This window comes from Somniosus microcephalus, chromosome 8, assembly GCF_052327205.1.
Source record: "Somniosus microcephalus isolate GS21.2 chromosome 8, FLI_Smic_1.0, whole genome shotgun sequence".
Taxonomy (NCBI): Eukaryota; Metazoa; Chordata; class Chondrichthyes; order Squaliformes; family Somniosidae; genus Somniosus; species Somniosus microcephalus.
In genome coordinates this window covers 116,737,867-116,764,263 of record NC_140994.1, presented here as the reverse complement: position 1 = coordinate 116,764,263, position 26,397 = coordinate 116,737,867, and the positions used below count along the sequence as shown (strand labels likewise).

Genomic DNA, 26,397 nt, shown 5'->3' with positions numbered 1-26,397 from the left:
GCCTAAGCCCACAGAGAGCAGGACCCAGCCCAGAGACAGCGGGCCCCAGCCCAGAGAGAGCAGGCCCCATTTCAGAGAGTGCAGGTCCCAGCCCGGAGAGAGCAGGTCCCAGCTCAGAGAGAGCAGGCCCCAGCCTGGAGAAAGCAGGTCCCAGCCAGGAGAGAGAAGGTCACAGCCCAGAGAGAGCGGGTCCCATCTCAGAGAGAGCATGTCCCAGCCCAGAGAGAACAGGACCCAACCCAGAGAGAGCAAGCCGCAGCCCGGAGAGAACAGGTCCCATCTCAGAGAGAGCAGGTCCCAGCCCCAGAGAGAACAGGTCCCAGCCCAGAGAGAGCAGGCCCCAGCTCAGACAGGACAGGTCCCAGCTCAGAGATAACAGGTCCAGCCCAGAGAGAGCAGGTCCCATTTCAGAGAGAGCAGGTTCCAGCCCAGAGAGAACAGGTCCCAGCCCAGAGAGAGCAGGTCCCAGCCCAGGGAGAGCAGATCCCAGCCCAAAGAGAGCGGGTCCCAGCCCGGAAATAGCAGGTCCCAGCCCAGAGAGAGCAGGCCCCAGCCTGGAGAGAGCAGGCCCCAGCCTGGAGAGAGCAGGTCCCAGCTCAGAGAGAGCAGGCCTCAGCCCAGAGAGAGCAGGTCCCAGCCCAGGGAGAGCAGATCCCAGCCCAAAGAGAGCAGGTCCCAGCCCGGAAATAGCAGGTCCCAGCCCAGAGAGAGCAGACCCCAGCCTGGAGAGAGCAGGCCCCAGCCTGGAGAGAGCAGGTCCCAGCTCAGAGAGAGCAGGCCTCAGCCCAGAGAGAGCAGGTCCCAGACCGGAGAGAACAGGTCCCAGCCCAGAAAAATCACATCCCAGCCCAGAGAGAGCAGGCCCCAGCCCAGAGAGAGCAGGTCCCAGCCCAGAGACAGCAGGTCCCAGCCCAGAGAGAGCAGGTTCCAGCTCAGAGAGAGCAGGTCCCAGCCCCGAGAGAGCAGGTACCAGCCCAGAGAGAGCAGGTCCTAGCCCAGAGAGTGCAGGTCCCAGCCCAGAGAGAGCAGGTCCCAGCCCAGAGAGAGCAGGTCCCGGCCCAGAGAGAGCAGATCCCAGCTCAGAGAGAGCAGGTCCCAGCCCGGACAGAGCAGGTTCCAACTCAGAGAGAACAGGTCCCAGCCCAGAGAGAGCAGGCCCCAGCCTGGAGAGAGCAGGTCCCAGCCCAGAGAGAGCAGGTCCCAGCCCAGAGAGAGCAGGCCCCAGCCTGGAGAGAGCAGGTCCCAGCCCAGAGAGAGCAGGTCCCAGCCCTCTAGAGAGAGCAGGCCCCATCTCAGAGAGAGCAGGTTCCAGCTCAGAGAGAGCAGGTCCCAGCCCAGAGAGAGCAGGTCCCAGCCCAGAGAGAGCAGGTCCCAGCCCAGAGTGAGCAGGTCCCAGCCCGGAGAGAGCAGATCCCAGCTCAGAGAGAGCAAGCCCCAGCCCAGAGAGAGCAGGTCCCAGCCTGGACAGAGCAGGTTCCAGCTCAGAGAGAGCAGGCCCCAGCCTGGAGAGAGCAGGTCCCAGCCCAGAGAGAGCAGGTCCCAGCCCAGAGAGAGCAGGCCCCAGCCTGGAGAGAGCAGGTCCCAGCCCAGAGAGAGCAGATCCCAGCCCAGAGAGAGCTGGTCCCAGCCCTGAGAGAGCAGGTCCTAGCCCAGAGAGAGCAGGTCCCAGCCCTGGGAGAGCAGGTCCTAGCCCAGAGAGAGCAGGTTCCAGCTCAGAGAGAGCAGGCCCCAGCCCGGAGAGAGCAGGTTCCAGCCCAGAGAGAGCAGGTCCCAGCCCTCGAAGAGAGAGACCCTGATGTGTTTTCATTTTCAAATCACACGCGAAAGTCTTTTTTTTAAATGGTCCTTCCAGTTCTAGGTGATGTTTCAAAAAGTGCACCGTTTTAAACATACCCCGTGTAGTTTGCACTCGTGCCGACGATATGCTCGATGGCTCTCGTTTACAATGCAATAATTTAAATCCTCAAAAATCTACATAAATTAGATCTAGGGAGAAGGAAAGGAAAAGAGATTTAAACCGTTCCTGCACGCGGCTAAAATGCACCTTAAAGTCGGCATTGGTTACCCGCTATCATTCGGGTTCTTAAGAGGTTTAACGCGCGGGAAACTTTGTGCGCTCGATGCACTTTCTGCTCCATCCCTTCACTTCCTGGCCGGAGTTTTTTCTGGCACCGAACTGTGCCATCGGCAGTCTCCGCTGCTTTCACAGGCACCATTTTTGATTTTTAAAATATAATTCAATTGGTCAAAAATTGTATTTGCGGCGTCCAATTGAAGCGTTCTCTATAAAGGATATGTTTTAAAGATTAAATTAGAAAAAAAAACAAGTGAGAAAAGTTGGGTATAATTCACAGACAGAGACTCCAAACAGCGGCAGCCTCGGTATAAAGTGACAGCGTGTGTCCAAGCCTACAGCACATTCCACCGGCGCCTCACCTCGGTCTGCTAAATATTAAATAAACTCCAAATTATAACAGCAAAGCTCGAATTATTTTTTTTATTTTTTAATGCATCCGAAGAGTTCAAACTTCAATGGCTTTCTATTATTGACTTGGAATCTCTCGCCAGTTTGGGCAGATGGGAACATAGGGACAGGAGGACGCCATTCAGCCCCTCGAGCCATTCAATGAGATTATGGCTGATCGGCGACCTAACTCCATTTGCCTTTGGCCCATATCCCTTAATACCCCTGGTTAACAAAAAGTTATCAATCTCCGATTTAAAATTAACAATTGACCTAGCATCAATTGTCCTTTGCGGAAGAGAGTTCCAAACTTCTGCCACCCTTTGTATGTAGAAGTGTTTCCTAATTTTACTCCTGAAAGTTAGTGTATGTGTGAGCGTGAGTATGTGTGTGTCTGTGAGTTGTAATGTGTTTTGTCTGTGTATGTGTCTGTGTGAATCTATGCGTGTGAGTGTATGAGTGTGACTGTGTGAGTCTGTGTGAGTGTATGCGTGTGACCGTGTGAGTCTGTGTGTATATGTTTGTGTCTGTGTGAGTCTATCTGTGTGAGTGTATGAGTGTGACCATGTGAGTCTGTGTGTGTATGTTTGTGTCTGTGTGAGTCTATGTGTGTGAGTGTATGAGTGTGACCGTGTGAGTCTGTGTGTGTGAGTGTATGAGTGTGACCGTGTGAGTCTGTGTGTGTATGTTTGTGTCTGTGTGAGTCTATGTGTGTGAGTGTATGAGTGTGACCGTGTGAGTCTGTGTGTGTGAGTGTATGAGTGTGACCGTGTGAGTCTGTGTGTGTGAGTGTATGAGTGTGACCGTGTGAGTCTGTGTGTGTGAGTGTATGAGTGTGACCGTGTGAGTCTGTGTGTATATGTTTGTGTCTGTGTGAGTCTATGTGTGTGAGTGTATGAGTGTGATCGTGTGAGTCTGTGTGCATATGTTGGTGTGTGTATGTACGTTTAAAGTTTCTTCCTTAGAGTGTTTTCTTGTCTTGGGGTTGAAATGCAGAGTCTATATCCCTACAGGGAAAAAAGGATAACAATAATATTCAGAAAGAACATTTCCTTTGAAAATGAAGCCTGATTTCGCCCCTGCCAATGCTGCTGGGGATCACTGAGGTGCCCTGTTCTATTTCCTTCTGCTAGCTGCCCTGACGCCTTTCACAGTGACACGGCGGATCGGCCACCCTTACCAGAACAGAACCCCTCCGAAACGAAAGAAACCCCGAACCTCCTTCACCAGGATCCAGATCTGCGAGTTGGAGAAGAGGTTCCACCGGCAGAAGTATCTGGCCTCGGCGGAGAGAGCGGCGCTCGCCAAGTCCCTCAAAATGACGGACGCTCAAGTCAAAACCTGGTTCCAGAACAGGAGAACTAAATGGAGGTAAGTGAAGGCAGATTGGATTAAAATGTGCATGGGGCCAAACAGAGAGAGGGAGAGAGGCAGGAAGAGAGAGACAGGGAGGGGAGGGATGCAGAGAGACAGCAGAGTAAAATTAGTCCAACAATAAATAGAGGGAAGAGACAGGCAGAGAGTTAAATTAGTACATTTAGGATTAGAGGGGGTAACAAAAAATTAGCTTTGAATTAATGTTTTTAACCATAAAGGGGAGTGACAGTAGAGAGAGAGCTCGATAAACCTAACATATTTTAAAAGGGCAGCGGAGCAATAGGGAAGGAGAGTAACATGGATATATTAAAATTAGAGGGGAGTGACAAAGAACTAACATCAAATTAATATATTTTAAAATACAGTTGAGTGACAAGCAGCTAGATTATAATTATACATTAAAATGCAGAGAGTTGCAGGGAAGTAAAACAAAATTTATACATTTAAAAATAGAGGGCGATGACAAGAAGCTAAAAAGTAAAATCAATACATTTAAATATGTAGGGGGTGACAGAGTGAGAGCAAAATTAATACATTTAAATATACAGGGAGTGACAGAGAGAGCAAAATTAATACATTTAAATATACAGGGAGTGACAGAGAGAGCAAAATTTATACATTTAAATATACGGGGAGTGACAGAGAGAGTAAAATTAATACATTTAAATATACAGTGAGTGACAGAGAGAGTAAAATTAATACATTTAAATATACAGTGAGTGACAGAGAGAGCAAAATTAATACATTTAAATATATAGGGGGTGACAGAGTGAGAGCAAAATTAATACATTTAAATATACGGGGAGTGACAGAGAGAGCAAAATTAATACATTTAAATATACGGGGAGTGACAGAGAGAGTAAAATTAATACATTTAAATATACAGGGAGTGACAGAGAGAGTAAAATTAATACAGTTAAATATACAGGGAGTGACAGAGAAAGTAAAATTAATACATTTAAATGTACAGGGAGTGACAGAGAGAGTAAAATAAATACATTTAAATATAAGGGGAGTGACAGAGAGAGTAAAATTAATACATTTAAATATACAGGGAGTGACAGAGAGAGTAAAATTAATACATTTAAATATACGGGGAGTGACAGAGAAAGTAAAATTAAGACATTTATGTATACAGAGAGTGACAGAGAGTAAAATTAATACATTTAAATATACAGGGAGTGACAGAGAGTAACATTAATATATATAAATATACAGGGAGTGACAGAGAGAGTAAAATTAATACATTTAAATATACGGGGAGTGAGAGTGTAAAATTAATACATTTCAATATACAGGGAGTGACAGAGAGAGAGAGTAAAATTAATACATTTAAATATACAGGGAGTGACAGAGAGAGAGTAAAATTAATACATTTAAATATACAGGGAGTGAAAGAGAGAGTAAAATTAATACATTTAAATATACCGGGAGTGACAGAGGGAGTAAAATTAATACATTTAAATATACAGGGAGTGACAGAGAGAGTAAAATTAATACATTTAAATATAAAGGGAGTGATAGAGGGAGTAAAATTAATATATTTAAATATACAGGAAGTGACAGAGAAAGTAAAATTAATACATTTAAGTATACAGAGAGTGACAGAGAGAGTAAAATTAATACATTTAAATATACAGGGAGTGACAGAGAGGGTAAAATTAATACAGTTAAATATACAGGGAGTGACAGAGTGAGAGCAAAATTAATACATTTAAATATACAGGGAGTGACAGAGAGAGCAAAATTAATACATTTAAATATACAGGGAGTGACAGAGAGAGCAAAATTAATACATTTAAATATACGGGGAGTGACAGAGAGAGTAAAATTAATACATTTAAATATACAGTGAGTGACAGAGAGAGTAAAATTAATACATTTAAATATACAGTGAGTGACAGAGAGAGCAAAATTAATACATTTAAATATATAGGGGTGACAGAGTGAGAGCAAAATTAACACATTTAAATATACGGGGAGTGACAGAGAGAGCAAAATTAATACATTTAAATATACGGGGAGTGACAGCGAGAGTAAAATTAATACATTTAAATATACAGGGAGTGACAGAGAGAGTAAAATTAATACATTTAAATATACAGGGAGTGACAGAGAGAGTAAAATTAATACATTTAAATATACAGGGAGTGACAGAGAGAGTAAAATTAATACAGTTAAATATAAAGAGAGTGACAGAGAGAGTAAAATTAATACATTTAAATATACAGGGAGTGACAGAGAGAGTAACATTAATACATTTAAATATACAGAGAGTGACAGAGAGAGATTAAAATTAATACTTTTAAATATACAGGGAGTGACAGAGAGAGTAAAATTAATACATTTAAATATACAGAGAGTGACAGAGACAGTAAAATTAATACAGTTAAATATATGGGGAGTGACAGAGGGAGTAAAATTAATACATTTAAATATACGGGGAGTGACAGAGAGAGTAAAATTAATACAGTTAAATATACAGGGAGTGACAGAGAGAGTAAAATTAATACATTTAAATATACAGGGAGTGACAGAGAGAGTAAAATTAATACATTTAAGTATACAGGGAGTGACAGAGAGAGAGTAAAATTAATACATTTAAATATACAGGGAGTGACAGAGAGAGAGTAAAATTAATACAGTTAAATATACAGGGAATGACAGAGAGAGTAAAATTAATACATTTAAATATACAGGGAGTGACCGAAAGAGTAAAATTAATACATTTAAATATACAGGGAGTGACAGAGAGAGTAAAATTAATACATTTAAATATACAGGGAGTGACAGAGAGAGTAAAATTAATGCATTTAAATATACAGGGAGTGAAAGAGAGAGTAAAATTAATACATTTAATTATACAGAAAGTGACAGAGAGAGTAAAATTAATACAGTTAAATACACAGATTGACAGACAGAGTAAAATTAATACATTTAAACATACACGGAGTGACAGAGAGAGTAAAATTAATACATTTAAATATACAGAGAGTGACAGAGAGAGTAAAATTAATACATTTAAATATACAGAGAGTGACAGAGAGAGTAAAATTAATACAGTTAAATATACAGAGAGTGACAGAGAGAGTAAAATTAATACAGTTAAATATACGGGGAGTGACAGAGGGAGTAATATTAATACTTTTAAATATACGGGGAGTGACAGAGAGAGTAAAATTAATACATTTAAATACACAGAGAGTGACAGAGAGAGTTAAATTAATACATTTAAATATACAGGGAGTGACAGAGAGAGTAAAATTAATACATTTAAATATACAGGGAGTGACAGTGAGAGTAAAATTAATACAGTTAAATATACAGGGAGTGACAGAGAGAGTAAAATTAATACATTTAAATATACAGAGAGTGACAGAGAGAGTAAAATTAATACAGTTAAATATATGGGGAGTGACAGAGAGAGTAAAATTAATGCATTTAAATATACAGGTGGAGAAAGAGAGAGTAAAGTAAATACATTTAAATATAAGGGGAGTGACAGAGAGAGTAAAGTTAATACAGTTAAATATACAGGGAGTGACAGAGAGAGTAAAACTAATACATTTAAATACACAGAGAGTGACAGAGAGAGTAAAATTAATACATTTATATATACAGGGAGTGACAGAGAGAGTAAAATTAATACATTTAAATATACAGGGACTGACAGAGAGAGTAAAATTAATACATTTAATTATACAGAGAGTGACAGAGAGAGTAAAATTAATACAGTTAAATACACAGAGTGACAGAGAGAGTAAAATTAATACATTTAAATATACACGGAGTGACAGAGAGAGCAAAATTAATACATTTAAATATACAGAGAGTGACAGAGAGAGTAAAATTAATACATTTAAATATACAGAGAGTGACAGAGAGAGTAAAATTAATACAGTTAAATATACAGGGAGTGACAGAGAGAGTAAAATTAATACAGTTAAATATACAGGGAGTGACAGAGAGAGTAAAATTAATACATTTAAAATAACTGGGAGTGACAGAGAGAGTAAAATTAATACATTTAAATATACAGGGAGTGACAGAGAGAGTAAAATTAATACAGTTAAATATACAGGGAGTGACAGAGAGACTAAAATTAATAAATTTAATTATACAGAGAGTGACAGAGAGAGTAAAATTAATACACTTAAATACACACAGAGTGACAGAGAGAGAGTAAAATTAATACATTTAAATATACAGAGAGTGACAGAGAGAGAGAGAGTAAAATTAATACATTTAAATATACAGGGAGTGACAGAGAGAGTAAAATTAATGCATTTAAATATACAGGGAGTGAAAGAGAGAGTAAAATTAATACATTTAATTATACAGAAAGTGACAGAGAGAGTAAAATTAATACAGTTAAATACACAGATTGACAGACAGAGTAAAATTAATACATTTAAACATACACGGAGTGACAGAGAGAGTAAAATTAATACATTTAAATATACAGAGAGTGACAGAGAGAGTAAAATTAATACATTTAAATATACAGAGAGTGACAGAGAGAGTAAAATTAATACAGTTAAATATACAGAGAGTGACAGAGAGAGTAAAATTAATACAGTTAAATATACGGGGAGTGACAGAGGGAGTAATATTAATACTTTTAAATATACGGGGAGTGACAGAGAGAGTAAAATTAATACATTTAAATACACAGAGAGTGACAGAGAGAGTTAAATTAATACATTTAAATATACAGGGAGTGACAGAGAGAGTAAAATTAATACATTTAAATATACAGGGAGTGACAGTGAGAGTAAAATTAATACAGTTAAATATACAGGGAGTGACAGAGAGAGTAAAATTAATACATTTAAATATACAGAGAGTGACAGAGAGAGTAAAATTAATACAGTTAAATATATGGGGAGTGACAGAGAGAGTAAAATTAATGCATTTAAATATACAGGTGGAGAAAGAGAGAGTAAAGTAAATACATTTAAATATAAGGGGAGTGACAGAGAGAGTAAAGTTAATACAGTTAAATATACAGGGAGTGACAGAGAGAGTAAAACTAATACATTTAAATACACAGAGAGTGACAGAGAGAGTAAAATTAATACATTTATATATACAGGGAGTGACAGAGAGAGTAAAATTAATACATTTAAATATACAGGGACTGACAGAGAGAGTAAAATTAATACATTTAATTATACAGAGAGTGACAGAGAGAGTAAAATTAATACAGTTAAATACACAGAGTGACAGAGAGAGTAAAATTAATACATTTAAATATACACGGAGTGACAGAGAGAGCAAAATTAATACATTTAAATATACAGAGAGTGACAGAGAGAGTAAAATTAATACATTTAAATATACAGAGAGTGACAGAGAGAGTAAAATTAATACAGTTAAATATACAGGGAGTGACAGAGAGAGTAAAATTAATACAGTTAAATATACAGGGAGTGACAGAGAGAGTAAAATTAATACATTTAAAATAACTGGGAGTGACAGAGAGAGTAAAATTAATACATTTAAATATACAGGGAGTGACAGAGAGAGTAAAATTAATACAGTTAAATATACAGGGAGTGACAGAGAGACTAAAATTAATAAATTTAATTATACAGAGAGTGACAGAGAGAGTAAAATTAATACACTTAAATACACACAGAGTGACAGAGAGAGAGTAAAATTAATACATTTAAATATACAGAGAGTGACAGAGAGAGAGAGAGTAAAATTAATACATTTAAATACACAGAGAGTGACAAAGAGAGAGTAAAATTAATACATTTAAATATAAAGGGAGTGACAGAGAGAGTAAAATTAATACATTTAAATGTACAGAGAGTGACAGAGAGAGTAAAATTAATACAGTTAAATATACGGGGCGTGGCAGAGGGAGTAAAATTAATAAATTTAAATATATGGGGAGTGACAGAGAGAGTAAAATTAATACATTTAAATATACAGGGAGTGACAGAGAGAGTAAAATTAATACAGTTAAATATACAGGGAGTGACAGAGAGAGTAAAATTAATACAGTTAAATACACAAGGAGTGACAGAGTAAAATTAATACATTTAAATATATGGGGAGTGACAGAGAGAGTAAAATTAATACATTTAATACACAGAGAGTGACAGAGAGAGTAAAATTAATACATTTAAATATACAGGGTGTAACAGAGAAAGTAAAATTAATATATTTAAATATACAGAGAGTGACAGAGAGAGTAAAATTAATACAGTTAAATATACAGGGAGTGACAGAAAGTAAAATTAATACAGTTAAATATACAGGGAGTGACAGAGAGATTAAAATTAATACAGTTAAATATACAGGGAGTGACAGAGAGAGTAAAATTAATAAATTTAATTATACAGAGAGTGACAGAGAGAGTAAAATTAATACAGTTATATATATAGGGAGTGACAGAGAGAGTAAAATTAATACTTTTAAATATACAGGGAGTGACAGAAAGTGTAAAATTAATACAGTTAAATGCACAAAGAGTGACAGAGAGAGTAAAATTAATACATTTAAATATACAGGGAATGACAGAGAGGGTAAAATTAATACATTTAAATATACAGGGAGTGACAGAGAGAGTAAAATTAATACAGTTAAATATACAGTGAGTGACAGAGAAAGTAAAATTAATACATTTAAATATACAAAGAGTGACAGAGAGAGTAAAATTAATACAGTTAAATATACAGGGAGTAACAGAGAGAGTAAAATTAATACATTTATATATACAGGGAGTGACAGCGAGAGTAAAATTAATACATTTAAATATACAGGGAGTGACAGAGAGAGTAAAATTAATACATTTAATTATACAGAGAGAGTAAAATTAATACAGTTAAATACACAGATTGACAGAGAGAGTAAAATTAATACATTTAAACATACACGGAGTGACAGAGAGAGTAAAATTAATACATTTAAATATACAGAGAGTGACAGAGAAAGTAAAATTAATACAGTTAAATATACAGAGAGTGACAGAGAGAGTAAAATTCATACATTTAAATATACAGGGAGTGACAGAGAGAGTAAAATTAATACATTTAAATATACAGAGAGTGACAGGGAGTGAGAGTAAAATTAATACATTTAATTACACAGGGAGTGACAGAGAGAGAGTAAAATTAATACATTTAAATATACAGGGAGTGACAGAGAGATTAAAATTAATACATTTAAATACACAGAGTGACAGAGAGAGTAAAATTAATACATTTAAATATACAGAGAGTGACAGAGAGTAAATTTAATACAGTTAAATATACAGGGAATGACAGAGAGAGTAAAATTAATATATTTAAATATACAGGGAGTGACAGAGAGAGTAAAATTAATACATTTAAATATACAGGGAGTGACAGAGAGAGAGTAAAATTAATACATTTTAATATACAGAGAGTGACAGAGAGAGTAAAATTAATACAGTTAAATATACGGGGAGTGACAGAGAGAGTAAAATTAATACATTTAAATATACTGGGAGTGACAGAGAGAGTAAAATTAATACATTTAAATATACAGGGAGTGACAGAGAGAGTTAAATTAATACATTTAATTATACAGAGAGTGACAGAGAGTAAAATTAATACAGTTAAATATACAGGGAATGACAGAGAGAGTAAAATTAATACATTTAAATATACAGGGAGTGACAGAGAGAGTAAAATTAATACATTTAAATATACAGGGAGTGACAGAGAGAGAGTAAAATTAATACATTTAAATATACAGAGAGTGACAGAGAGAGTAAAATTAATACAGTTAAATATACGGGGAGTGACAGAGAGAGTAAAATTAATACATTTAAATATACTGGGAGCGACAGAGAGAGAGTAAAATTAATACATTTAAATATACGGGGAGTGACAGAGAGAGCAAAATTAATACAGTTAAATATACAGGGAGTGAGAGAGAGAGTAAAATTAATACATTTAAATATACAGGGAGTGACAGAGAGAGTAAAATTAATACAGTTAAATATACGGGGAGTGACAGAGAGAGTAAAATTAATACATTTAAATATACAGGGAGTGACAGAGAGAGTAAAATTAATACATTTAAATATACAGGGAGTGACAGAGAGTAAAATTAATACAGTTAAATATGCAGGGAGTGACAGAGAGAGTAAAATTAATACAGTTGAATATACAGAGAATGACAGAGAGAGCAAAATTAATACATTTAAATATACAGGGAGTGACAGAGAGAGTAAAATTAATACAGTTAAATATACGGGGAGTGACAGAGAGTAAAATTAATACATTTAAATACACAGAGAGTGACAGAGAGAGTAAAATTAATACATTTAATTATACAGAGAGTGACAGAGAGAGTAAAATTAATACAGTTAAATATACAGGGAGTGACAGAGAGAGTCAAATTAATACATTTAAATATACAGGGAGTGACAGACAGTGTAAAATTAATACAGTTAAATGCACAGAGAGTGACAGAGGCAGTAAAATTAATACATTTAAATATACAGGGAGTGACAGAGATAGTATAATTAATACAGTTAAATATACAGAGAGTGACAGAGAGAGTAAAATTAATACATTTAAATATACAGGGAATGACAGAGAGGGTAAAATTTATACATTTAAATATACAGGGAGTGACAGAGAGAGTTAAATTAATACAGTTAAATATACAGTGAGTGACAGAGAAAGTAAAATTAATACATTTAAATAAACAAATAGTGACACAGAGTAAAATTAATACAGTTAAATATACAGGGAGTGACAGAGAGAGTAAAATTAATACATTTAAATATACAGTGAGTGACAGAGAGAGCAAAATTAATACATTTAAATATATAGGGGGTGACAGAGTGAGAGCAAAATTAATACATTTAAATATACGGGGAGTGACAGAGAGAGCAAAATTAATACATTTAAATATACGGGGAGTGACAGAGAGAGTAAAATTAATACATTTAAATATACAGGGAGTGACAGAGAGAGTAAAATTAATACAGTTAAATATACAGGGAGTGACAGAGAAAGTAAAATTAATACATTTAAATGTACAGGGAGTGACAGAGAGAGTAAAATAAATACATTTAAATATAAGGGGAGTGACAGAGAGAGTAAAATTAATACATTTAAATATACAGGGAGTGACAGAGAGAGTAAAATTAATACATTTAAAAATACGGGGAGTTACAGAGAAAGTAAAATTAAGACATTTATGTATACAGAGAGTGACAGAGAGAGTAAAATTAATACATTTAAATATACAGGGAGTGACAGAGAGTAACATTAATATATATAAATATACAGGGAGTGACAGAGAGAGTAAAATTAATACATTTAAATATACGGGGAGTGAGAGTGTAAAATTAATACATTTCAATATACAGGGAGTGACAGAGAGAGAGAGTAAAATTAATACATTTAAATATACAGGGAGTGACAGAGAGAGAGTAAAATTAATACATTTAAATATACAGGGAGTGAAAGAGAGAGTAAAATTAATACATTTAAATATACCGGGAGTGACAGAGGGAGTAAAATTAATACATTTAAATATACAGGGAGTGACAGAGAGAGTAAAATTAATACATTTAAATATAAAGGGAGTGATAGAGGGAGTAAAATTAATATATTTAAATATACAGGAAGTGACAGAGAAAGTAAAATTAATACATTTAAGTATACAGAGAGTGACAGAGAGAGTAAAATTAATACATTTAAATATACAGGGAGTGACAGAGAGGGTAAAATTAATACAGTTAAATATACAGGGAGTGACAGAGTGAGAGCAAAATTAATACATTTAAATATACAGGGAGTGACAGAGAGAGCAAAATTAATACATTTAAATATACAGGGAGTGACAGAGAGAGCAAAATTAATACATTTAAATATACGGGGAGTGACAGAGAGAGTAAAATTAATACATTTAAATATACAGTGAGTGACAGAGAGAGTAAAATTAATACATTTAAATATACAGTGAGTGACAGAGAGAGCAAAATTAATACATTTAAATATATAGGGGGTGACAGAGTGAGAGCAAAATTAACACATTTAAATATACGGGGAGTGACAGAGAGAGCAAAATTAATACATTTAAATATACGGGGAGTGACAGCGAGAGTAAAATTAATACATTTAAATATACAGGGAGTGACAGAGAGAGTAAAATTAATACATTTAAATATACAGGGAGTGACAGAGAGAGTAAAATTAATACATTTAAATATACAGGGAGTGACAGAGAGAGTAAAATTAATACAGTTAAATATAAAGAGAGTGACAGAGAGAGTAAAATTAATACATTTAAATATACAGGGAGTGACAGAGAGAGTAACATTAATACATTTAAATATACAGAGAGTGACAGAGAGAGATTAAAATTAATACTTTTAAATATACAGGGAGTGACAGAGAGAGTAAAATTAATACATTTAAATATACAGAGAGTGACAGAGACAGTAAAATTAATACAGTTAAATATATGGGGAGTGACAGAGGGAGTAAAATTAATACATTTAAATATACGGGGAGTGACAGAGAGAGTAAAATTAATACAGTTAAATATACAGGGAGTGACAGAGAGAGTAAAATTAATACATTTAAATATACAGGGAGTGACAGAGAGAGTAAAATTAATACATTTAAGTATACAGGGAGTGACAGAGAGAGAGTAAAATTAATACATTTAAATATACAGGGAGTGACAGAGAGAGAGTAAAATTAATACAGTTAAATATACAGGGAATGACAGAGAGAGTAAAATTAATACATTTAAATATACAGGGAGTGACCGAAAGAGTAAAATTAATACATTTACATATACAGGGAGTGACAGAGAGAGTAAAATTAATACATTTAAATATACAGGGAGTGACAGAGAGAGTAAAATTAAGGCATTTAAATATACAGGGAGTGAAAGAGAGAGTAAAATTAATACATTTAATTATACAGAAAGTGACAGAGAGAGTAAAATTAATACAGTTAAATACACAGATTGACAGACAGAGTAAAATTAATACATTTAAACATACACGGAGTGACAGAGAGTAAAATTAATACATTTAAATATACAGAGAGTGACAGAGAGAGTAAAATTAATACATTTAAATATACAGAGAGTGACAGAGAGAGTAAAATTAATACAGTTAAATATACAGAGAGTGACAGAGAGAGTAAAATTAATACAGTTAAATATACGGGGAGTGACAGAGGGAGTAATATTAATACTTTTAAATATACGGGGAGTGACAGAGAGAGTAAAATTAATACATTTAAATACACAGAGAGTGACAGAGAGAGTTAAATTAATACATTTAAATATACAGGGAGTGACAGAGAGAGTAAAATTAATACATTTAAATATACAGGGAGTGACAGAGAGAGTAAAATTAATACAGTTAAATATACAGGGAGTGACAGAGAGAGTAAAATTAATACATTTAAATATACAGAGAGTGACAGAGAGAGTAAAATTAATACAGTTAAATATATGGGGAGTGACAGAGAGAGTAAAATTAATACATTTAAATATACAGGGAGTGACAGAGAGAGTAAAATTAATACATTTAAATATACAGGGAGTGACAGAGAGAGTAAAATTAATACATTTAAATATACAGGGAGTGACAGAGAGAGTAAAATTAATACAGTTAAATATAAAGAGAGTGACAGAGAGAGTAAAATTAATACATTTAAATATACAGGGAGTGACAGAGAGAGTAACATTAATACATTTAAATATACAGAGAGTGACAGAGAGAGATTAAAATTAATACTTTTAAATATACAGGGAGTGACAGAGAGAGTAAAATTAATACATTTAAATATACAGAGAGTGACAGAGACAGTAAAATTAATACAGTTAAATATATGGGGAGTGACAGAGGGAGTAAAATTAATACATTTAAATATACGGGGAGTGACAGAGAGAGTAAAATTAATACAGTTAAATATACAGGGAGTGACAGAGAGAGTAAAATTAATACATTTAAATATACAGGGAGTGACAGAGAGAGTAAAATTAATACATTTAAGTATACAGGGAGTGACAGAGAGAGAGTAAAATTAATACATTTAAATATACAGGGAGTGACAGAGAGAGAGTAAAATTAATACAGTTAAATATACAGGGAATGACAGAGAGAGTAAAATTAATACATTTAAATATACAGGGAGTGACCGAAAGAGTAAAATTAATACATTTACATATACAGGGAGTGACAGAGAGAGTAAAATTAATACATTTAAATATACAGGGAGTGACAGAGAGAGTAAAATTAAGGCATTTAAATATACAGGGAGTGAAAGAGAGAGTAAAATTAATACATTTAATTATACAGAAAGTGACAGAGAGAGTAAAATTAATACAGTTAAATACACAGATTGACAGACAGAGTAAAATTAATACATTTAAACATACACGGAGTGACAGAGAGTAAAATTAATACATTTAAATATACAGAGAGTGACAGAGAGAGTAAAATTAATACATTTAAATATACAGAGAGTGACAGAGAGAGTAAAATTAATACAGTTAAATATACAGAGAGTGACAGAGAGAGTAAAATTAATACAGTTAAATATACGGGGAGTGACAGAGGGAGTAATATTAATACTTTTAAATATACGGGGAGTGACAGAGAGAGTAAAATTAATACATTTAAATACACAGAGAGTGACAGAGAGAGTTAAATTAATACATTTAAATATACAGGGAGTGACAGAGAGAGTAAAATTAATACATTTAAATATACAGGGAGTGACAGAGAGAGTAAAATTAATACAGTTAAATATACAGGGAGTGACAGAGAGAGTAAAATTAATACATTTAAATATACAGAGAGTGACAGAGAGAGTAAAATTAATACAGTTAAATATATGGGGAGTGACAGAGAGAGTAAAATTAATGCATTTAAATATACAGGTGGAGAAAGAGAGAGTAAAGTAAATACATTTAAATATAAGGGGAGTGACAGAGAGAGTAAAGTTAATACAGTTAAACATACAGGGAGTGACAGAGAGAGTAAAACTAATACATTTAAATACACAGAGAGTGACAGAGAGAGTAAAATTAATACATTTATATATACAGGGAGTGACAGAGAGAGTAAAATTAATACATTTAAATATACAGGGACTGACAGAGAGAGTAAAATTAATACATTTAATTATACAGAGAGTGACAGAGAGAGTAAAATTAATACAGTTAAATACACAGAGTGACAGAGAGAGTAAAATTAATACATTTAAATATACACGGAGTGACAGAGAGAGCAAAATTAATACATTTAAATATACAGAGAGTGACAGAGAGAGTAAAATTAATACATTTAAATATACAGAGAGTGACAGAGAGAGTAAAATTAATACAGTTAAATATACAGGGAGTGACAGAGAGAGTAAAATTAATACATTTAAATTAACTGGGAGTGACAGAGAGAGTAAAATTAATACATTTAAATATACAGGGAGTGACAGAGAGAGTAAAATTAATACAGTTAAATATACAGGGAGTGACAGAGAGACTAAAATTAATAAATTTAATTATACAGAGAGTGACAGAGAGAGTAAAATTAATACACTTAAATACACACAGAGTGACAGAGAGAGAGTAAAATTAATAATTTTAAATATACAGAGAGTGACAGAGAGAGAGAGAGTAAAATTAATACATTTAAATACACAGAGAGTGACAAAGAGAGAGTAAAATTAATACATTTAAATATAAAGGGAGTGACAGAGAGAGTAAAATTAATACATTTAAATGTACAGAGAGTGACAGAGAGAGTAAAATTAATACAGTTAAATATACGGGGCGTGGCAGAGGGAGTAAAATTAATATATTTAAATATACAGAGAGTGACAGAGAGAGTAAAATTAATACATTTAAATATACAGGGAGTGACAGAGAGAGTAAAATTAATACAGTTAAATATACAGGGAGTGACAGAGAGAGTAAAATTAATACAGTTAAATACACAAGGAGTGACAGAGTAAAATTAATACATTTAAATATATGGGGAGTGACAGAGAGAGTAAAATTAACACATTTAATACACAGAGAGTGACAGAGAGAGTAAAATTAATACATTTAAATATACAGGGTGTAACAGAGAAAGTAAAATTAATATATTTAAATATACAGAGAGTGACAGAGAGAGTAAAATTAATACAGTTAAATATACAGGGAGTGACAGAAAGTAAAATTAATACAGTTAAATATACAGGGAGTGACAGAGAGATTAAAATTAATACAGTTAAATATACAGGGAGTGACAGAGAGAGTAAAATTAATACATTTAATTATACAGAGAGTGACAGAGAGAGTAAAATTAATACAGTTAAATACACAGATTGACAGAGAGAGTAAAATTAATACATTTAAACATACACGGAGTGACAGAGAGAGTAAAATTAATACATTTAAATATACAGAGAGTGACAGAGAAAGTAAAATTAATACAGTTAAATATACAGAGAGTGACAGAGAGAGTAAAATTCATACATTTAAATATACAGGGAGTGACAGAGAGAGTAAAATTAATACATTTAAATATACAGAGAGTGACAGGGAGTGAGAGTAAAATTAATACATTTAATTACACAGGGAGTGACAGAGAGAGAGTAAAATTAATACATTTAAATATACAGGGAGTGACAGAGAGATTAAAATTAATACTTTTAAATACACAGAGTGACAGAGAGAGTAAAATTAATACATTTAAATATACAGAGAGTGACAGAGAGTAAATTTAATACAGTTAAATATACAGGGAATGACAGAGAGAGTAAAATTAATATATTTAAATATACAGGGAGTGACAGAGAGAGTAAAATTAATACATTTAAATATACAGGGAGTGACAGAGAGAGAGTAAAATTAATACATTTTAATATACAGAGAGTGACAGAGAGAGTAAAATTAATACAGTTAAATATACGGGGAGTGACAGAGAGAGTAAAATTAATACATTTAAATATACTGGGAGTGACAGAGAGAGTAAAATTAATACATTTAAATATACAGGGAGTGACAGAGAGAGTTAAATTAATATATTTAATTATACAGAGAGTGACAGAGAGTAAAATTAATACAGTTAAATATACAGGGAATGACAGAGAGAGTAAAATTAATACATTTAAATATACAGGGAGTGACAGAGAGAGTAAAATTAATACATTTAAATATACAGGGAGTGACAGAGAGAGAGTAAAATTAATACATTTAAATATACAGAGAGTGACAGAGAGAGTAAAATTAATACAGTTAAATATACGGGGAGTGAAAGAGAGAGTAAAATTAATACATTTAAATATACTGGGAGCGACAGAGAGAGAGTAAAATTAATACATTTAAATATACGGGGAGTGACAGAGAGAGCAAAATTAATACAGTTAAATATACAGGGAGTGAGAGAGAGAGTAAAATTAATACATTTAAATATACAGGGAGTGACAGAGAGAGTAAAATTAATACAGTTAAATATACGGGGAGTGACAGAGAGAGTAAAATTAATACATTTAAATATACAGGGAGTGACAGAGAGAGTAAAATTAATACATTTAAATATACAGGGAGTGACAGAGAGTAAAATTAATACAGTTAAATATGCAGGGAGTGACAGAGAGAGTAAAATTAATACAGTTGAATATACAGAGAATGACAGAGAGAGCAAAATTAATACATTTAAATATACAGGGAGTGACAGAGAGAGTAAAATTAATACAGTTAAATATACGGGGAGTGACAGAGAGTAAAATTAATACATTTAAATACACAGAGAGTGACAGAGAGAGTAAAATTAATACATTTAATTACACAGGGAGTGACAGAGAGAGAGTAAAATTAATACATTTAAATATACAGGGAGTGACAGAGAGATTAAAATTAATACATTTAAATACACAGAGTGACAGAGAGAGTAAAATTAATACATTTAAATATACAGAGAGTGACAGAGAGTAAATTTAATACAGTTAAATATACAGGGAATGACAGAGAGAGTAAAATTAATATATTTAAATATACAGGGAGTGACAGAGAGAGTAAAATTAATACATTTAAATATACAGGGAGTGACAGAGAGAGAGTAAAATTAATACATTTTAATATACAGAGAGTGACAGAGAGAGTAAAATTAATACAGTTAAATATACGGGGAGTGACAGAGAGAGTAAAATTAATACATTTAAATATACTGGGAGTGACAGAGAGAGTAAAATTAATACATTTAAATATACAGGGAGTGACAGAGAGAGTTAAATTAATACATTTAATTATACAGAGAGTGACAGAGAGTAAAATTAATACAGTTAAATATACAGGGAATGACAGAGAGAGTAAAATTAATACATTTAAATATACAGGGAGTGACAGAGAGAGTAAAATTAATACATTTAAATATACAGGGAGTGACAGAGAGAGAGTAAAATTAATACATTTAAATATACAGAGAGTGACAGAGAGAGTAAAATTAATACAGTTAAATATACGGGGAGTGACAGAGAGAGTAAAATTAATACATTTAAATATACAGGGAGTGACAGAGAGGGTAAAATTAATACATTTAAATATACGGGGAGTGACAGAGAGAGTAAAATTAATACAGTTAAATATACGGGGAGTGACAGAGAGAGTAAAATTAATACATTTAAACATACAGGGAGTGACAGAGAGAGCAAAATTAATACAGTTAAATATACAGGGAGTGAGAGAGAGATTAAAATTAATACATTTAAATATACAGGGAGTGACAGAGAGAGTAAAATTAATACAGTTAAATATACGGGGAGTGACAGAGAGAGTAAAATTAATACATTTAAATATACAGGGAGTGACAGAGAGAGTAAAATTAATACATTTAAATATACAGGGAGTGACAGAGAGTAAAATTAATACAGTTAAATATGCAGGGAGTGACAGAGAGAGTAAAATTAATACAGTTGAATATACAGAGAATGACAGAGAGAGCAAAATTAATACATTTAAATATACAGGGAGTGACAGAGAGAGTAAAATTAATACAGTTAAATATACGGGGAGTGACAGAGAGTAAAATTAATACATTTAAATACACAGAGAGTGACAGAGAGAGTAAAATTAATACATTTAATTATACAGAGAGTGACAGAGAGAGTAAAATTAATACAGTTAAATATACAGGGAGTGACAGAGAGAGTCAAATTAATACATTTAAATATACAGGGAGTGACAGATAGTGTAAAATTAATACAGTTAAATGCACAGAGAGTGACAGAGGCAGTAAAATTAATACATTTAAATATACAGGGAGTGACAGAGAGAGTAAAATTAATACATTTAAATATACAGGGAATGACAGAGAGGGTAAAATTAATACATTTAAATATACAGGGAGTGACAGAGAGAGTTAAATTAATACAGTTAAATATACAGTGAGTGACAGAGAAAGTAAAATTAATACATTTAAATAAACAAATAGTGACACAGAGAGTAAAATTAATACAGTTAAATATACAGGGAGTGACAGAGAGAGTAAAATTAATACATTTATATATACAGGGAGTGACAGAGAGAGTAAAATTAATACATTTAAATATACAGGGAGTGACAGAGAGAGTAAAATTAATACATTTAATTATACAGAGAGTGACAGAGAGAGTAAAATTAATAGAGTTAAATACACAGATTGACAGAGAGAGTAAAATTAATACATTTAAATATACTCGGAGTGACAGAGAGAGTAAAATTAATACATTTAAATATACAGAGAGTGACAGAGAGAGTAAAATTAATACAGTTAAATATACAGGGAGTGACAGAGAGAGTAAAATTAATACATTTAAATACACAGAGAGTGACAGAGAGAGTAAAATTAATACATTTAAATACACAGAGAGTGACAGAGAGATTAAAATTAATACATTTAAATATACAGGGAGTGACAGAGTAAAATTAATACATTTACATGTACGGGGAATGACAGAGAGAGTAAAATTAAAAAGAATGCTTTTAAAAATACTGAACAACAGCAAGCTGGAATAAAATTAATAGATTTGAACATACAGGGGCGAGACACAGAGCGTTAAATTATTAGAATTAAAATACAGGGAATGACAGAGAGAGTAAAATTAATAGAATAAAATATAGGAAGTGACAGTGAGTAAAATTATTGCATTTAAAAGTACTGGGGAGTGGCAGGGAGAGAGTAAAATGAATAGATTTAAAATACAGGGAGTAACGGAGAGAGAGTAAAATTAATATAATTAAAAATACAGGGAGTGACGGAGAGAGAGAGAGTAACAGTAACAGATTTAATCATACTGGAAGTGATGAGGAGCGCGAAAAGTTAGTCGATTTTAAAATCACAGTCCAAAGAAGTGAATTGGGACCAGAAATAATTTCGTGTTTTAGCCGAATAGTTTTCAAAATGCTTCTTAATCCGTGACAATACCATGCTATTCTTGAAGTTCAGGGCTCGGTTTATTGTAAGGTGCCGTTATTGTCCATCAAGTAGGATTTGGGGGATTGGGTTTGCGGATTCTGTGTGATATAATAATACAATTAAAAGGCTTGCTAACCAGGCAAGTTATGCTTAAGAAAGTTCGATGTAAAATATAATTCTTTCCTCAGCTCTGTAATTTAACCAGTACTGGTTCTGCAAAGTAATCTTTTAATTGGTGAAGGCTGATGGATCTGTGTCAAGGGGGAATTTTACATGTGTGTGTGTGTGAGAGAGAGAGAGAGAGCGTGAGGAGAAATGTGGGAAAGGGGAGGCCGTCCTTGTGAGCTTCTCGATAAAGACGCCCCATTCCTAATCATTTCGGGATGGGTTGATGCCAGAGGGAACTGCAGCTGTTCTCGGACTGGTTTTTGCGGAAGGTTTTTTTTTGATGTATGTAATTTTCATTTTATTTAATAATTAAATAAGACACGGCTGTCTGTAAAATCAGGCTTTGTACCGTAGGGCTGTTTTAATTAACTTTCTCACCAGTAATAACCCCTCTTTGATGGGGAAACTATTACTTTCCGAGAGCTCGAATAAGAATGGAAAAAATAGGCTGTAAATCTGTAAACTGCAGCCCTGAGAAATTAGGAAGAGGAAGAGGGACATGTTACGATACAATTAAAAGAGATAAATAAATAGAACTAATTAAGGAAACTTTCATTTTTTTAAATAATACCATCGCCCTCAGCTCTTGTTCGAAGTTATCTTTTATCTCCATTCAATGGACAAAGCAGATCTGTTTGCAATGAATGTGAAGTGCTCCTCTCTCTCCTAAATGTGAATATATTGTTGATTAATAAATGCAACAATCTGTTCGGGTGTTAGTAGGTGTTTGAATTATCGAGACACGAAGTCCTGAAAAGTGTAATTAGAAATGTTTAAAGCCGATTCTAACTGAATCCGCAAACTGAATGTTCTGGATTTTATTTATTAAGAAATAGGAATATACGTGGACATATAGAAGGTACTTGTGCATGCAGAGATTGACACTAATGGCTCGTTAGTGGGGATTGACCCATTTACAGCTCTCTGTCAAACATAATAGATTCTGGACAAGATGATAGCATTTGTAATAACATCAGTAAACAGCAGCAACAGTGTTATTGGGCAATCTGTTATCGGAACTGACTGCAGTTCCCGCCGCCAAACAGGGAACAGTGAATAAAGGGATGGCGTTTATTTCGCCGTGTCTCCTGCTGTTATAAATTTGAAGGCCAGGGTAGATTTAAAGGATGAATGATGGCAGCATGCACATTTGGATTTCTCTCTCTCTCTCTCTGAAATGGGGCAGTCGCCTTCGGTGAGCTAGATGATGGAGATGAGAGTGCAACACCTTAAATCAGGGCTAAATATTTGAATGCGTTTTGCTGTGAAAATACTGCCGATCGGGTGCGGTCCACTCGTGATTCATTAGTAAACACGGAGCACAAGGTGCTTTTAACGTGTGTGTGTGTGAGAGAGAGAAAGTGTGTGAAAGAGTGTATGGCCTAGAAATTCAGTTGTTTGCGCCAGGCTAGCGCCTTAGGAGGAGGAGATGTGGGGCGCTAGGCGGCTAGCGGCCGGGCGCAGCGCGATCTGCGCCTCTCCCCAACTTCAGTAAAGATTTAGCGGCGGCGCAAAGCCTTTGCGCGCGCTCAGCTGCGCGCGCAGATCCTGACGTCATTTCATCGTGCAACGCCCTTTGTGCGCCCCGAACTGGAAATTCAGTGGCGCCGCCCTTCTTTGCACCTGGCGCCCCCAGCGACTGGTAGAGGGGAACGGTTCCCAGTCGCTGCGGGGCGCGGGGGGTGCTATTTAAAGGGGACTCCTCCTGCAGTATAAGTGGCAGCCATTTTGTGCCAATCCCTCTGTGTGAGAGATGGATATTTGGAGAGAGACAAAGGCAGAGAGCTTTCTGCTTTGACTCAGCGCTTGCACAGGTACTTGTGGCTTCAGGCCAGAGCTTTGCACTTGGATTTCACTTTCAGTGCCATAGCCTTGAGTCGCCACATATAATGGGGGCTGCAATGGGTGGAAACGTTGGCTTTCTGCATTGCATTCAAAGGGATCAGAGACGCCGTGAGAGAGTGCCAGTCATGGCCAGACAGAGATTGGCCAACAGGCGTTGACACAGGAGGCCTTACCCACCCAGGGTATACTGCCAGCAGTTCTCATATCTGAACATGTCTGAGGAGCAGTGTGTTCGGAGGATACAATTCAGAAGGGAGGTGGTCACTGAGATCTGCCACCTGCTTCACAGAGATCTGCAGCCACAGCTGAGGAACAGGACGTCTCTGTCAGTGGCAGTGAAGGTGGCGGTGGCTCTCAACTTCGATGCCACTGGCTCCTTCCAATCCGCTACTGGGGACATTGCCAACATCTCCCAGTTCGCGGTACATTGCTGCATCCGCCAGGTGAACAATGCCCTTTTCAGAAGGAGACGTCAGTACATCTCCTTCCCCTGGACAAGCAGCAAGAGCGTGCAATCGGCTTTGGAAGAATAGCGGCCTTCCCCATGGTTGAGGGCGTAGAACTGATGAACCAGCAATGGTCAGGCCTTGCTTCAGGGCTGCAGTGTGCAGGGCATGGCAGCCAAACAAGTCTACCCTTCCCCTTTAAGAGCTGACCGGCACCAGCGTGTCTGCCTTCATTGAGCAACTCGCCGCACCTGCGCTGCGCCCGTCCTCGGTGTTAGCGCCCCGGATCGCCGGCTTAGTGCCTAATGATAGTCGTGCATCGCCTGCTTTAGCGCAGCAGCAACCTCTTGGGGCGATGCCACTGAATATTGGTGATGGTGGTGCGAAGTTGCGCCGGGCGCAAACTTTAGCGGCCGCCTGGCTGTAGCACCCCAAACGTGGCTATACTGAATTTCTAGGCCTATGTGTGTTAGTGCGTGAGAGAGTGTGTGTGAGAGTGCGTGTGAGACTGTGTGTGAGTGTGTGCGTGTGAGAGAGTGTGAGTGAGAGTGTGTGTGTGCGAGTGTGCGAGATAGTGTGTGTGAGAGTGTGAGTGTGGGTGTGTGAGTGTGTGTGTGAGTGTGAGAGTGTGTGTGTTAATGTGTGAGTGTGTGTGAGAGTGTGAGAATGTGTCAGAGAGGGTGTGAGAGTGTGTGAGAGTGTGTGTGTGAGAGGGTGTGTCTATTAGTGTGTGAGAATATGTGAGAGAGTGTGTGTGAGAATGTGTGAGAGAGTGCATGAGTGTGTGTGTATGAGAGTGTGTGAGAGAGTGTGTGTGAGAGTGTGTGAGAGAGTGTGTGTGAGAGTGTGTGAGAGTGTGTGTGAGAGTGTGTGAGAGAGTGTGTGTGAGAGTGTGTGAGAGTGTGTGAGAGAGTGTGTGTGAGTGTGTGTGAGAGTGTGAGTGTGTGTGTGAGAGTGTGAGAGTGTGTATGTGTGTGAGAATGTGTGAGAGAGTGTGTGACTGTGTGTGAGAATGTGTGAGTGTGTGAGAGTATGTGTGTGTTAGTGTGTGAGAGTGTGTGTGTGTTACAGTGTGTGAGTTATTGTGTGAGAGTGTGTGTTACAGTGAGTGTGAGAGTGTGTGTGAGAGTGTGTGTGAGAATGTGTGAGTTATTGTGTGAGAGTGTGTGAGAGTGTGTGTGTGTTAGTGTGTGAGAGTGTGTGAGAGTGTGTGTGTTACAGTGTGAGAGTGTGTGAGAGAGTGTGTGTGTGTGTTACAGTGTGTGAGAGTGTTTGTGAGAGTGTGTGTGTGTTAGTGTATGAGAGTGTGTGTGAGTGTGTGTGTTACAGTGTGTGAGGGATTGTGTGTGAGAGTGTGTGTGTTAGTGTGTGAGAGTGTGTGTGTGCATTACAGTGTGCGAGATAGTCTGTGTGAGAGTGTGTGTGTGAGTGAGTGTGTGAGAGAGTGTGTGTGTGAAAGTGTGTGTGTGAAAGTGTGTGTGTGAGTGTGTGTGAGTGTGTGAGAATATGTGAGCGTGTGTGTGAGAGTATGAGAGTGTGTGTGAGAGTGTGTGTTACAGTGTGTGAGTTATTCTGTGAGAGTGTGTGAGAATGTGGGAGCGAATGTGTGAGAGTGTGTGTGAGTGTATGTGAGAGTGTGTGAGAGTGTGTGTGTTACAGTTTGTGTGTTACAGTGTGTGAGAGTGTGTGTG

At 35.8% G+C, this 26,397-nt stretch overlaps 1 protein-coding gene across 1 annotated transcript in view; it reads left to right on the top strand.

The window, feature by feature from the left end:
• tlx3b (T cell leukemia homeobox 3b) overlaps window positions 1-26,397 on the top strand; it is a 42,524-nt gene that overhangs the window by 1,481 nt on the left and 14,646 nt on the right. Inside the window, exon 2 of the mRNA XM_085994038.1 lies at window positions 3,598-3,835. Coding sequence (XP_085850164.1) covers window positions 3,598-3,835 — 238 coding nt within the window. The remainder of the gene's footprint in view (window positions 1-3,597; window positions 3,836-26,397) is intronic.